We start from the raw sequence: 13,234 nt of genomic DNA on the forward strand, positions 1-13,234 counted from the left end.
CCGCCAACACCAGAAATAAAAATCCATCTTGGGGCGGAAATGGAAAAGCGCGGGAAAGACGACTCACAGTCATTAAGGCACGGCGTACGCGCGCGACAGCGCTGCGTTTCCATATCGCGGACGGCAGTTGCCGGGGCCTCGTAGGTGGATGAAACGACGGTTACGATTCTATAAAAGATGCACCCGTTCCTTTTAATGCGACCACTTTTTTTCAGCACAAAATAGGAAACGCATTTTGTAGACACAGCATTAACTAACGCCTCAGTTGTCATCAGATAGCTGTCCCTTTTTAAAGCCTCGCTCTGCTCGTAAAAATTCACTCGAAAGCAGCTTTGTTTCGCAACCACTGTGAAAGAAAAACACAACGACGAGCAGTAGCTATTTCGGGGTCGCGTTGCTAAAACCCAAGTTACAGATCAAATAATAATTTTAAAAAGTTTCTCTACGAGTAGGTTTTTTTGTTTGTTTGTTGCTCTGGCGGTGTAACGAGAACTAATTGTAGACGGGTTGTGAAGGTTTGCGCTACTGGATCGAAATAAAACTCAGTGTATTCGGAGCGAGAAAGAAACAAAAGGGGCCTTAATGAGGTGGGCTAAGCGTAACGAATTGTTCCAGTTAACACGCATATATTAATAACGATTGCGTGACACTCGGCACTGAAATGAACGCGGCATCTAAAACAGGAAGTGGTATGGACGGCCACAAAGGTCAAAGCGGGAAAGCACGCTCGCTAAATATTAACGCTCACGCATGTCATAAAAGTAATTCTATCACCCCCGTGATGGTGGTTTTTATATATCCACGAAAGCTGTAAACTCAAAAGGTGTAGATGCTGAAATTTTACGAGCTATATCCTAGGGCTAGACGCATGCACCCTAGGCTTTGACAGCGCTGCACGCAACAAAAAGAGTCCTATAGGGCTGCTTTTGTTGTGTGCAGTGCTGTTGTCTTGGGTTTTTCGATGTACCGGAAAACCCAGTATAACTTTTCACTATCTGGATTATAGAACTGGACATCTAACTGAAATTGTTTCTGGAAACCTAAAATCCAGATTGCATAAAAACGAATACTTTTTTGAAAACCTGAAATCCAGATGGAATCCGGATAGATTTCCAGTTGCATTAACCAGATAGCGAAAAGTTATACTGGGTTAATCGGTTGGGAGTGATTTATTTTTGGAGGGTTTCCCAATCGTTTGAACTTTACTTCGCGTTTCTGCACTATTCCATTGGCTAGTTCAGGGTAGAAAATGTTGCCCTTCTTTTTTATTTTATGTACCGTTCTGGCGAAATAGCGCGAATGCATTAATTAATTTTGGCACCAAGGAGCACCGGGGAAAAAGTAAATGTGTTTAAAGACCTCGCAGCGTTCTTTTCCTAAGGTTTAGAGATTCTGTACCAATGGAGACCAAACGGCGCATGCAGAAAAATAAAAACACAAGCCGTTGCCTGCTGTTGTGCCAAGTATATCATAACACAAAGGATTATTAATCGTTGCAGAACACGGCAATACCTTTTCAGAAAAATCCGCAGTTCTGGGCAGAGTCAGACATTCAGAAACTCACTCGCCTTCTTTGTAAGCGATTTTGTCTACCGAGCTTTAAAAAATTAGCAAACCGATAGTTATATAAAACGCAGTCCCGAATGATCAGATGAGTTTGCTCAAGATGTTTCTAGCACACCTTTAATATCTTGGGGTTGTGTTTGTCTTTTCGCTCCACCTCGCACTCTCACAGTAATTTACGAGATTGCTCTTCGAAACAAGAAACAGCAACGGCTTACTCTAAAGGGGTGGTGCAACAATATTCAATTTGACTTTTTTTTTCACTTTACACGAGCTTAGTGGTACTTCGCACAACTTAATAACGTAGCTGGGTGGTCCAGTACAGCCCAGTGACGATATTTGAATGCGGTTCATAGATTAGAACCGAGCATTGCTTGGGCACTCGAGTCGATTTAGGCTCGTGATAACCGATAGCTCGAGAAGCATTCGGGTAATGGTCCGTGTCGAACCGCTGCAATGACGACAATAGCCGAACTATAAAAAGTTCTGGAAGTCAGCGCGTGTCATGTGCCTTGCCAATCCCATCGCGTGGCTATGATCAACCTTGGCAGCATATAATCGGCTCCAGATCACGTGACCGCTTGTTCTGGCTGCGAGATGAGGGGGGTGAACGCTGCTCTTTTTCCTTTAATTTTTTATGCGACTCCGATTGCGTGTGGTGAAAAACGAACGGGTGTTTCACAGGTCATTAACGGCAGGTATCCGTTCTAAGCAGTATTCGCGCAAAGTAAAAAAATCGTTGCAGCGTTCTATTAATTCGCACACTGATTGCGTGATAACATGAGTAGCACTGCCTGCGTCCAGAAGCGAAGCATTGCACCTTAAAATCCGGACACGCAGTACCATTTGCTTATGTCGAGCTATGTTGCGAAACCTTACGTCCGCTTACGATCTCGAGTAACCGGGACATTTGTTCTTCGTATGAAGCATGGCAACTAGTTCAATGAGTACACTTGCATGCACATTCGAAGCACGGATGTAAGAAAGCGTAAGCAAGCACTCTTGTGTGAATCAGTTACATTTGAAGGCGGGCCACGGGCCACTACCCGAATGCTTCTCAAGCTAGTAATTATCACGAGCCTAAATCAAGTGCTCACGAAATGCTCGGGTCCAATCTATGAATCGCATTCAAATATCGTCATTTGGGTGTACTTCAATCCCCACGTTACGTCATCGAATTTTGCAAAGGAGATATTGAATGAAAATGATCGCTTTTGTCCTTGAAATTACATCGTAACAAAGGAGTTTTTTGGCCAGTGGCGTTGCGTGCGAGTATCATTGAGTCCCACTAGTGCCAGTAAGCTCGTGTAAAGTGAAAAATATTCCAACCGAATATCGTTGCATCGCCCCTTTAAAAAGATGCTCAACGAAACATTTCAGCGTTGCAAACAAACTCGAAGCCGCTGTTACAGGGTAACCAGAAATTATCGTGTAGTGTGAAACAAGGTTAAATCGCTTGCCACCAGATGCCAGGGTCAAGCAGAGAGTAAAAGCAGTGCAACGGCGATGCAGCAACTTCTCTACATATGTGCTGATGAGGCTGCCGTGCTTGGTCTCAAGTACAACACATCCAAGTCCGCCGTGATACAATTCGCGGGCACTGAGAAAGAAAAGCTCGATAGCCTCAGATTAGGGCTTGACGTATTACCGGTACTGAATAAGTATAAGTACCTAGGCGTTGAGTTGTCCAACGAGGCAGACTACCTGAAAGAGCATTACGTCCACCTCCGTCAATCCGCCACACGGGGAGCTAACATCCTCCGTAAGCGCAGCCTATGGAGCTGTAATAGATTCATAGTGAGCCGCGAAATGTGGAAGGCGGTGGTGGTGCCAGGTTTGACGTTCGCCAACGCAGTGGTGTGTGTACCAGGTGACACAAGAACCGCCTTGGAGCGCAGACAACGAGAAGTGGGACGCCAAGCGCTGGGATGCCATGGCACGGTGGCGAATGAGGCAGTGCAGGGGGACCTGTGCTGGTCGTCTTTCGAAGCGAGGGAGGCGACAAGCAAGGTTTCCTATGACGGGCGGCTTCGACTCATGGACCGGTGCCGCTGGGCCAAGAGGTTGTTCATATACATACATATGACTTCTCTGCAGAGCCGTTGGCGAAAGCGCCTCTACCAGCTTGAGAAAAAGTTCGGCTTCTTCACAGAACCGGTGGAGGCGACCACAGAGAAAAAATGGGAGCCTGTGGTGCGGAAGAGGGTCCGCGAACAGGAGAATGTGCAATAACTGGAGGCTGCCCGGACAAAGTCAACCCTTACCATGTATGTATGTATGTATGAAAAACTTTATTAAAGGTATATCATGAGGGAGGTAGTTTGAGGTGGCCCGGAGGGGGCCATCTCTCACAAGCACTAGGTGGACTCCTCAGTACAGGAGCCCATTGGCGACTGCCGCGGTTCGGGCTCGGTCAACCAGGGCCTCCTGGCCCTCCAGGTCGGAGCAGTCGAGCAGGGCTGCCTCCCAGTCCTCCCGGGTGGGGTTGGGTTTTGGGACGAGGTTCGGGGTTGATTGGCATGCCCACACCATGTGGAAGATGTCCGAAGACTTCTCCGCACAGTGCGGGCATTTTCCTGTATAAGCAGGATCAAAGTGTTTTAAAACTGCCGGGCACAGCAGGGTTTTGGTGTAGAGACGGAGGAGTGTGCGTTCCTCCGCCTTTGTAAGGCCCTTACAGGGCTTAGGATAAATTGCGTGGCCGAATCGGTATAATTGAGTAATTTCTCGAAAAGTGAGGGCTGGATCGGGTTCGGGATCCATTTCAGAAGGGTCTGAAGGCGTTGCCCGGAGAGTGAGCGCGCGGGCGGCGGCGTCTGCCGTTTCGTTGCCTTCGAGGCCCATGTGAGCAGGAGCCCAGACGATCGTTCGAGACGCGGGGGCCCCGAGGTAGTCACTATCTTTAAGGATGCGATACGCAAAGAGAGGAATGTACCCCTGTTCAATATTTCTGCAGGCCCCTCTCGAGTCGGTGATGATGACTCTCGAGTCCTGGTCTGCGGCGGCTAGAGCGATGGCGATCTCCTCCGCATGTGTTATGTCTTTAGCTCTGAACGTAAGGCCGTTCACCAGGACGTTTTGGTGGACGACTGCAGCCGTGTACCTCCCCCCATGGTGAGGGCCGGAGGCGTCCACATAGAAGATTCCGGGTTTGGACCCATAGTGGCGGGCCAGTGCCTCCGCCCGCGCAAGGCGCCTGCCACTGTGGTCGTCACGTGTCATGTTGGCTGGAAGAGGGCGCAAGTGCAGGGCGCATCTCCAGACTTCGGGGATGCGTACGCGCTCTTCTGTCAGTGTTAGGTGATGGATGTGTAGTCGGGCTAATAGGTGGCGTCCCGACGACGTCTTTGAATGCGGAGTTAAAACAGCAAATCACGGCAGAGACGCGGCTGTACGACAACAGCTTGGGAAGCCGCCTATTGTTCGAGGCTCGTGCTGGAGCCCTGCTCACACTGGTGTACAAACAGCGCTTCGACAATAGTGTGCAGTCGACTGTATGCCTAGTATGCGAGGGTGAGAGCGAAACCGCAGAGCACACCATACTCCGTTCTGGCGGTATCCGACCTTCTGCCACTTCTGCCACCGAAGAGGCGAACCGACTACACGAAGGTGTCCCGCCTCTAGCGGCAGCGTCGGGCTTCTCCTCAACAAGCGAGACAACCAATACTACTGAAGCCTTTTGGAAGACCATCGAGCAGACGAAAAGACGACTGGAGGATTGGTGGCATCATACACAACACAGGGGGCGCTGAATTCACCCCCAGGGTTGGGCACGATTATTCGAGCCCGCCCGTTATAAAGGGAGCAGCCGCAGTATCATCATCATCATCATCTTTGCAAGTAGCTAGGCTACGTGGCGCTAGGTACCGCCCAATTCATGTTCTACAAAAATATTTTTATTTGCTCACACTACCATTGCGCTTCGGGATCTTCGGAAACCTTTATCATACACGCATGTACACATATTGTGCATACTGCAAGCATCAGATGAACATACATTGAGCGCATACACGTACACGGCACATACAAACGTCAATACAACAGCACACTAACTCGATCACTAGTTCCGAGCTCTGTGTTTCCGTCTTTTATACGGGTCGTTTTCAGCATACGGCATTTCTCGGTGACTGACTAAGCAACAAAAAATATTCCCAGCATGTTGACTTTTTCCCAGCAATGTCATACCTCTGAGAGTATTTTGAATGGCTCAGTGGATGAATCTCGAAGTAAAAAGTAAGCGCTCAATAATGCCGTAATTATTTGAAAACCATTAAATCAAGACACTCCAATGCGGTTTCAAGCCATGAGCTTGCTTCCCCGCACGGCAAGTCGTAGCCAGTGTTCCTATTGTTGTGTTTGTTTTTAAATTTGCGCTGTTCGCGCACGGCTGCAATTGTCGTTTTGAATTATTCTCTGAAGAGCGGATATTCACTCAGCTGGAAGCGATGCTTCACGGACAGATAATTCGCTTTTCGATCAACTTGAATGCAGTCAAAGCCGCGACTTGCGGCAAGTGTTAAGTGTACGAAGCTAGGCCGTGGCGAGCTCGAAAACTTCTAGCGCTCATCCCAGCGCGCCACTTGGAGTGCAGTTTCTCCAGGAACGGCAGTATATTTAAAGGAGCAGTGCAACGACATTCAATTGGAATGTTTTTCACCTTACACGAGCTTAGTGGCACTAGTGGGACTCAAGGATGCTCGCACGCACCGCCACTGGCCAAGAAACTCCTTTGTTGCGGTGTAATTTCAAGGACAAAAGCGATCATTTTCATTCAATCTCTCCTTTGCAAAATTTGATTACGTAACGTGGGGATCGCAGTGCACCCCAAGTGACGATATTTGAATGCGGTTCATAGATTGGACCCGAGCATTGCGTGGACTCTCGATTTGGGCTCGTGATAATTACTAGCTCGAGAAGCATTCGGGTAGTGGCCCGTGTCCAATCGCTGCAACGACGATAATAGCCGAGCGATAACAATGTCTGGAACTCAGCGCGTGCCCTCTGCTTTGCCAACCCCAGCGCGTGGCCATGATTAACATTGGCGGCATATAATCGGTTCCAGATCACGTGGCAACTTGTTCTGGCTGCGAGTTGAGGGGGTGAACGCTCCTCGTTTTTTTTTTCAATTTTTTTCTGGGATTTCTATTGCGTGGGGTGAAAAACGAACGCGTGTTTCATAGGTCATTAACGTCAGGGATCCGTTCTAAACGGTATTTGCGCGAAGTACAAAAATTGTTTCATAGCCCCTTTAAACATCAAAATAAAGGACAGTTTTTTTTTGTCGATTTTATTTACCAATTTTTTTTAATGCCGAATTTCCAAACTGTATATATACGCAATTTCCGTCATATTTTTTATAATGTTCAGTCCTTTCCCCAGAGCGCAATCACTCTCGGGGAGGAGACAACCGACAGTCACATTGGCCACTGTACGATAGGAGCTTACTGTTGAGACTAGCTTTACAACATCACTATCCCCACGTCGATCGATTGCACCTAATCCCTCAAGTGGTCTTAAACTCTTTAATGTAAAGCGGAATGTCCACCTGCCAGCATCAGCTCCAAGCCCGAGCTGGTGTGCGCTAGCCCACTCGGCCACCGATCTCTCATGCTGACACTGCTCAGGGTCTTCACTGTTTCTAGCGGCTTCGTTTGCTCGTTTGGTAAAATTAGTGGCAAAAACGTCAATGCAACCGAAATGTTGTGTACGTTTGGACTGGGAGACGGATTTACAGGCGGCCTTCACTGCCGCTGAAGCTGAATCAACTCAACAACATTTATTAAACAACTTGAGCGACGTGCTCGAAAAACGAAACCGTAAGAAGATGAGTCGGGAGGACGAAAGCTTTCTTCCGCTTGCCCGGAGAAGGAGGAAAACGTTTCGTTCCTCCCTTCGTCTTGTGTCCGGTGGGGGGCGCGTCAGTAGAAGGGAGGAAAATGCTTCGTTGCTACCTTTTCCCTCCATTTTTTCCTAGAGTGTACCACCTTTCCCGCCTTGTTCCTCGGCTTCGACAAGCCTGTTTGCCAGAAATCCTTCTAGTCAAGTGAACTGCGCAGTTCCACGTCTCGCTCGCGCGACTTTCAACATCGTCCCTCTTCACTGGCGCCTTTGTAAGTGGCCGCCGCTCTTTCCACTGCACCTCCGATAGAACACTGCACTCCTGTATAGAGGGCGGGTTCCGGCCGCTACTGCAAGTTGCTATTACTCGCGGCTGACGGCCTCAAAAAAGCGAATTTGTCGAGTTTTTGCTACTGGAAGATTCAACACAAGCTCTGCGTCACGACATTCGACAAAACAATCGGACACTCGGGTTCCAATTCGGCTACAATGAATGTGGCCGCAGTAACTCTCAGAGTTCAGAATAAAATCGTGGTATAAGCTGTTGCAACGCCTAATCTTCTATGGGAGCTTTGCCTCTTACACAGGCTTGTTGCATTCCGTCCTTCTCTGACTGCGCGTGCTCACGCGATGTCGAAGTGTTACCGAATGCCAAAGGGTCGCTTTGGAGGTTGGGCTTCACTGAATACCTTACAAAAATTGGTGTGTGTGTATGTCTATAAAGCTTAGAAATTAATCCGCCTAAACAGGCGACGGGTCTCCCAGCTGTAGATGAGAAATTTAGCCAGTGGAGTACAACTGCTAGCCTGGGGTCTTTAACTTGCATCGCGCAGTAGTGATACAGGACCGCACGCCGGTACGAAGCTCATCCAGATCGAAACGGGCACGGGTGGGATTGAACCCAGGATCCTGGGTTCTGCAGCGCCAGGGTTCGCTCCACGGGCTCCGAGCTGGGGTCCTAATCTGGACACTTGGCGAAAAAGTCGGCGAGAAATCTGGCGGCCAACTCCGCACTTGACCACGGCGCCTGCCAATCAGAGCCGCTGGATTTCTTGCCTTCTTTTTCGCCAAGTGTCCAGATTAGAGCCCTGCTCGTGTGTGCCAGAGCCGTATATGTAGAGTGTTTGGCCATTCCTTGGGAAGTAAAGGAGACAAATGAGAAGGCGCTATGGGCTGAAAGCGGGCTGGGCGTGTTCCAGGACGTCTTCACAAATTTGAATGTGGCCAACCAGACGCCGGAAATATTACCCTGGCGGTGGTCGCGAGAAACGAACTTGATAAGTGCGTCAGAGTTACTCTGGGTGACTGAAAATAGGGTGCAAGTGATGTTTCAATCATGGTCATCCAAAGTCATGGTGGAAGAGTGTAAGTACCAAAGCGATCGACATAATTCATCCGTGCGCCAAGCGCCGAGGCCTCGGAATCTGCCGTCAGAGCGGTCACACTCTGACCGAGAAAAACAGAGTTGGGCGGCGCATTCGTTTCTTACACCTTTCTGCATGATCATGATCGAAACATCAGGTGCACCCTATTTTCAACCATAAAGAGTTAGTACACTTCACTCTTGCGCGCTTATTAAAACCATATACCAACATATACCTTTGACCAAAAAAGTTTCTCGCTATTACCGCTAGGGGATTCTTTTAGGCTTCTGGTTGGCCAAGGGAGCGTGTCAAGCTCACTTTCTGTGCCTGGTGCACGACCTGGTTCTGCCCGCGCCTCCCATTGACCAAACTCTCTGCAGACACGGCTCTGCTGTGCGCTAGCCCGCCCGCGCTTTTACTGAAAGGTGTATAAAGGGGGTACTCGAACCTTGTATTGGGAGAGTTTGGCCATACATTGGTTGGAATAGGCGAGCATCTGGAGGCCAACCACAGGCTGCGAAACAAACCCTAGCGGTGATCCTGAGCTCTAAATATGCGACTCGACTAATTTAAGCCGTTTTAGGGTCGCTTGAGTAAAATGTATAACTCTTGATGTCTGAAAACTTGGCGCATGGGAGGTTTTCGTCACGTCCACAATCAACGGTAAAATAAACGAACATGTGCTCCAAACCAGGGCCGAATAGCTAGAAACAGCGTCTCAGCTGAGACTGGGGGAAAAAAACACGGCCAAAGCCAGCGCACGAGCCGAGCGGGACTCAAGCCGCGTCTCAAGAGGCTTGCGCGCACCAGGCTTTGCAGTGCTTTCTTTCGCCCAATCTCCGCTAATGGCGAATTCAACTGGGCGTTTTGGAGCGCGCCGGGATCAGTTGACCAGATCTGGACCGGAGCACACGATCCGAACGGGGTCGCGCCGCCTACGGATCCCCAGTTGAACATGACCACTGCTCCGGAATCGGCGGATGCCTTCCCGTCATTCAAATGCCCGCGAATCCCCTTTCCGCGGCCGCCGCGGTCGTTTCAAAGACGTTTTCGCAATCGCGGCGCTAACACGTGTTCGACGCACGTGCGGCAGGAATGGCTCAGGCGCTTCTAGCAAAGATTGCCGGAGTACCCGTAGCGCGGCAAATGCCTTCTCTTCTCCTTCCTGGAAAACGAACCGGCTGTCGAGCCAAGGGGTAAGCAAGCGGCCAATACGAATTCTTCTGATGTCGAGACAATCTAGGAGCCCAGCCCGCGACGTGCTTCTTCTTCTTCTGAGGCGAGATCAGGCGAGATCACTGGCGAGATGCCCCACGAGAAAGAAAGTCACGTGTGTGTGCCAAGGGCTGGCCCGGCTGGATTCCGGTTGAACCCCCCGAAATCGTGGGAGCGACTTTTCTCGGATCCAGATTGAGATCTGGAGCGGGAGCTAATCCAAAACGATCAGTTGAACACGTCAGTCTCGATCCTGATCGCCCAGTGAAATATGCTCGCTCCAGAAAAGTCAATCCCGGCGCGCTCCAAAACGACCAGTGGAATTCGCTATATGAGGCTGTTCTAGCAAGCTGGCCCAGAGCAAACTGCCACCGAGACGCCGAGATTGAACGCTCCTATTTCGCGCTTTAAATGTTGTTTCCAAAATTGGGACGTCGCGGTCTGCTGATTGGTGGACGCTGTGTCGCACCATTAGTTCACGCTCTAACCGCGGGGGGTGTATTCGGCGCTGACGGCGGTTTTTGCTTACCTTTGCTCCGCCCATTGACCAAACTCTCCCGGTACTCGCTGGCGGCCACATATCGGTGTGCGCGGATGCTGAGCGCGTACTGACGGCGAGCTTCCGCAGTCCTTTTGAAACGTGCATTCCACACCATCAAGAAGGCCGGCCTTAGCAACCTATTGTCGTGAAGGAAGAAGTAAACGTGCTGCGGCGCGGGCTGCAGGCACTTGCACTTGGATTTGCATGGCGTCTGGTTCGATTACGACAACTGGCGACGAGGATGGGATAGTTCGCTCCTCTCCCGTCGAGTCTGTCGAGGCTGTCCTCTTGGCCCCGAGACCGCAGGACGTCAAAAGCCTCCAAAGCTACCTGGGCCTTATTAACTTTCATCGCAAGTTTATTCCCCGACATTCTGCAGTACTGCACCCGCTGAATCGTCTGCTGGTTCCGGACGTACCATAAACCTGAACGTCATCTGAAGAGGAGGCTTTCTCCCAGAGTAAGTCCTTACTGGCATCAGCACAAATGTTGGCCCATTTTGACCCAAAGAAGAGAGCTGTGTTGGTCACGGACGTATCTCCGTGCGATCTCGGTGCGGTTCTTGCACAGAGGGAGGCGTCGGGAGAAGAGCGACCTATCGCATTTGCGTCGCGGAGCCTGGTTGCTGCCGAGCAAAACTACAGCCAGCTTGACAAGGAGCCGCTTGCTATGGTGTTTGGAGTGACGCGTTTCAAGCAGTATCTTTGGGGTCGTTCGTTTGAGGCAGCCACTGACCATAAACCACTACTGGGTCTGTTGGCAGCTGACAAGCCCATTCCCGAGTCATGTTTGCCACGTATCTTACGCTGGGCATTGTTCTTGTCGGGGTATGGTTACACCTTGAAGCACAGGCCTGGCCGACAGATTCCTCACGCAGACGAACTGAGTCGGCTGCCCTTACCTACAAGCGAGTTTTAGGTCGAGTGCCCTCCAGAGGTGTTCATGCTCCAAGGATGCTACCCCAAAGTATTGTCAGCCCAAACGGTTGCAGCAGCTACGAGCAGAGATCCGTGCTTGTCACAACTGCGAGCAGCACTGTGGACTGGTCAAAGGCCGCCGTGTGGACATCCGTGGAAGCCATACGAATCACGGTTTCAAGAGATGAGCGTTCAGAGTGGTTGTATTTTACTTGGAAACCGAGTGGTAGTCCCGACGTCTTTACAGGCAGATGTACTCCAGTTGCTACATGAAAGTCATCCAGGAGTCTCCAAGATGAAAGCAGTGGCCCAGAGCCATGTATGGTGGCCAGCTCTGGATGAGCACATCACGGCAGCAGTGGAGGCATGCCGTACCTGTCAAGAACATCAGCGAGCACCAAGATCGGTACCAGTAAGGCCATGGCCATTTCCGGAAAGGCCGTGGTCTCGACTGCATGTAGACTTTGCTGAACCCCTGAGAAACACCTACCTGTTCATTGCCGTCGACGCTTATTCCAAATGGATCGAGGTATTTCCAGTAAGCACATGCTCGACGTCTGTACCAGTTGATTGTCTGCGGAAGATGTTCGCTATTCAGGGGCTGCCGGATGTAGTTGTATCAGACAATGGACCGGCATTCGTGAGCGAAGAATCCAAGACATTCTTACGGAAGAATGGCATAAGACAAGTGCTGGTGCCCCCGTACCATCCCGCGTCCAATGGAGCGGCCGAGCGAGCAGTGCAGACGATTAAGCAGAAGTTGAAGAAGGCCGGATTAGGGGACCTTCATACGCAAATAGCCAGACTGCTGCTGTCATACAAGACGACGCCGCATGAAGTGACGGGCTGTAGTCCTGCTGAACCTTTGATGGGTCGGAAGCTCCAGACTGCGCTGGACTTGCTGCGACCAGATCTTCGAACCACAGTAAACCTAAAACAGCTCCAGCAGGACGTGCGCAAAAATGAACCATACACTAGGGCCACGGATATTAAGCCCGCAACACCAGTCTTTGCTCGAAATTTCCGACCCGGCCCTAGGTGGGTGCCGGCTACTGTAGAGTCTGACCAGGGATTCTTCATCGACGGTGAAACTGCCAGATGGCAGAGGGTGGACAAGGCACCACGATCACATCCGCGTAGAACCGAGACACCACAGTTTTACTGGTAGTGCGGAACTCTCATGAACAGCTTGTCCATGCACACCAAGTGGCGACCAGCCCCATGTAGGCACAAACGCTGCTGACACCACCCCCTCTACGACGGAAGTCTCTCCGGATGTGGGCACAAATTCAACTGTGATTTCTGGGGACGATGTGCACCAACCCGCCCAGTCCAGTGCAACTACTGGCCTCGCAGTCAATCCGAACGCTGCTGACATCACAGCCTCGACTACGGTGATACATCAGCAGACACCAGTTCGTCGAGGTACACGAGCGCGGAAGCCCGTGGTGCGGTTTTCGTCCTAAGCAGTGGACGAACATTTCGCTGTGCATCATTTCTGCATATTTCTTTTTGTTGTGTTCTAACAAACATTTTTCCGTGCATGTTTGCTCGGAAAAATTATATATTTCACTACTCCTCGCGAGAGGGGAAGAAGTGTTGGGAGGGAAGAAGTACACGTGCTGCGGCGCGGGCTGCAGGCACTTGCACTGGGGCTTGCATGGCGTCTGGTTCGATTATGACACCTATTAATGCGAGCTCGTTCTGAGTGTGCACTCTGAACATCGCCCATAAATATGGCGTCCAGTGAGTAAGGAGGAGTTCACGTCTTTTTCTTTCTGCTTTGTGTTGTTTTG

The 13,234-nt window shown here is 50.4% G+C and overlaps 2 protein-coding genes across 2 annotated transcripts in view; both read right to left on the reverse strand.

Moving 5' to 3' along the window:
- LOC115329097 overlaps positions 1-13,234 on the reverse strand; it is a 125,536-nt gene that overhangs the window by 92,681 nt on the left and 19,621 nt on the right. The window lies entirely within an intron of this gene.
- LOC120846314 lies at positions 3,845-4,800 on the reverse strand. The gene has a single exon (XM_040218038.3). The coding sequence runs from the start codon at positions 4,783-4,785 to the stop codon at positions 3,934-3,936; it is 852 nt and encodes a 283-aa protein (XP_040073972.1). The 5' UTR covers positions 4,786-4,800; the 3' UTR covers positions 3,845-3,933.

This window comes from Ixodes scapularis, unplaced genomic scaffold (genome assembly GCF_016920785.2).
Source record: "Ixodes scapularis isolate PalLabHiFi unplaced genomic scaffold, ASM1692078v2 PGA_scaffold2__306_contigs__length_199485367, whole genome shotgun sequence".
Taxonomy (NCBI): domain Eukaryota; kingdom Metazoa; phylum Arthropoda; class Arachnida; order Ixodida; family Ixodidae; genus Ixodes; species Ixodes scapularis.

What these genes read in the sequence shown, in the direction of transcription:
- LOC120846314 (XM_040218038.3), bottom strand. Translation starts at nt 4,785, where the DNA reads ATGACACGTGACGACCACAGTGGCAGGCGCCTTGCGCGGGCGGAGGCA.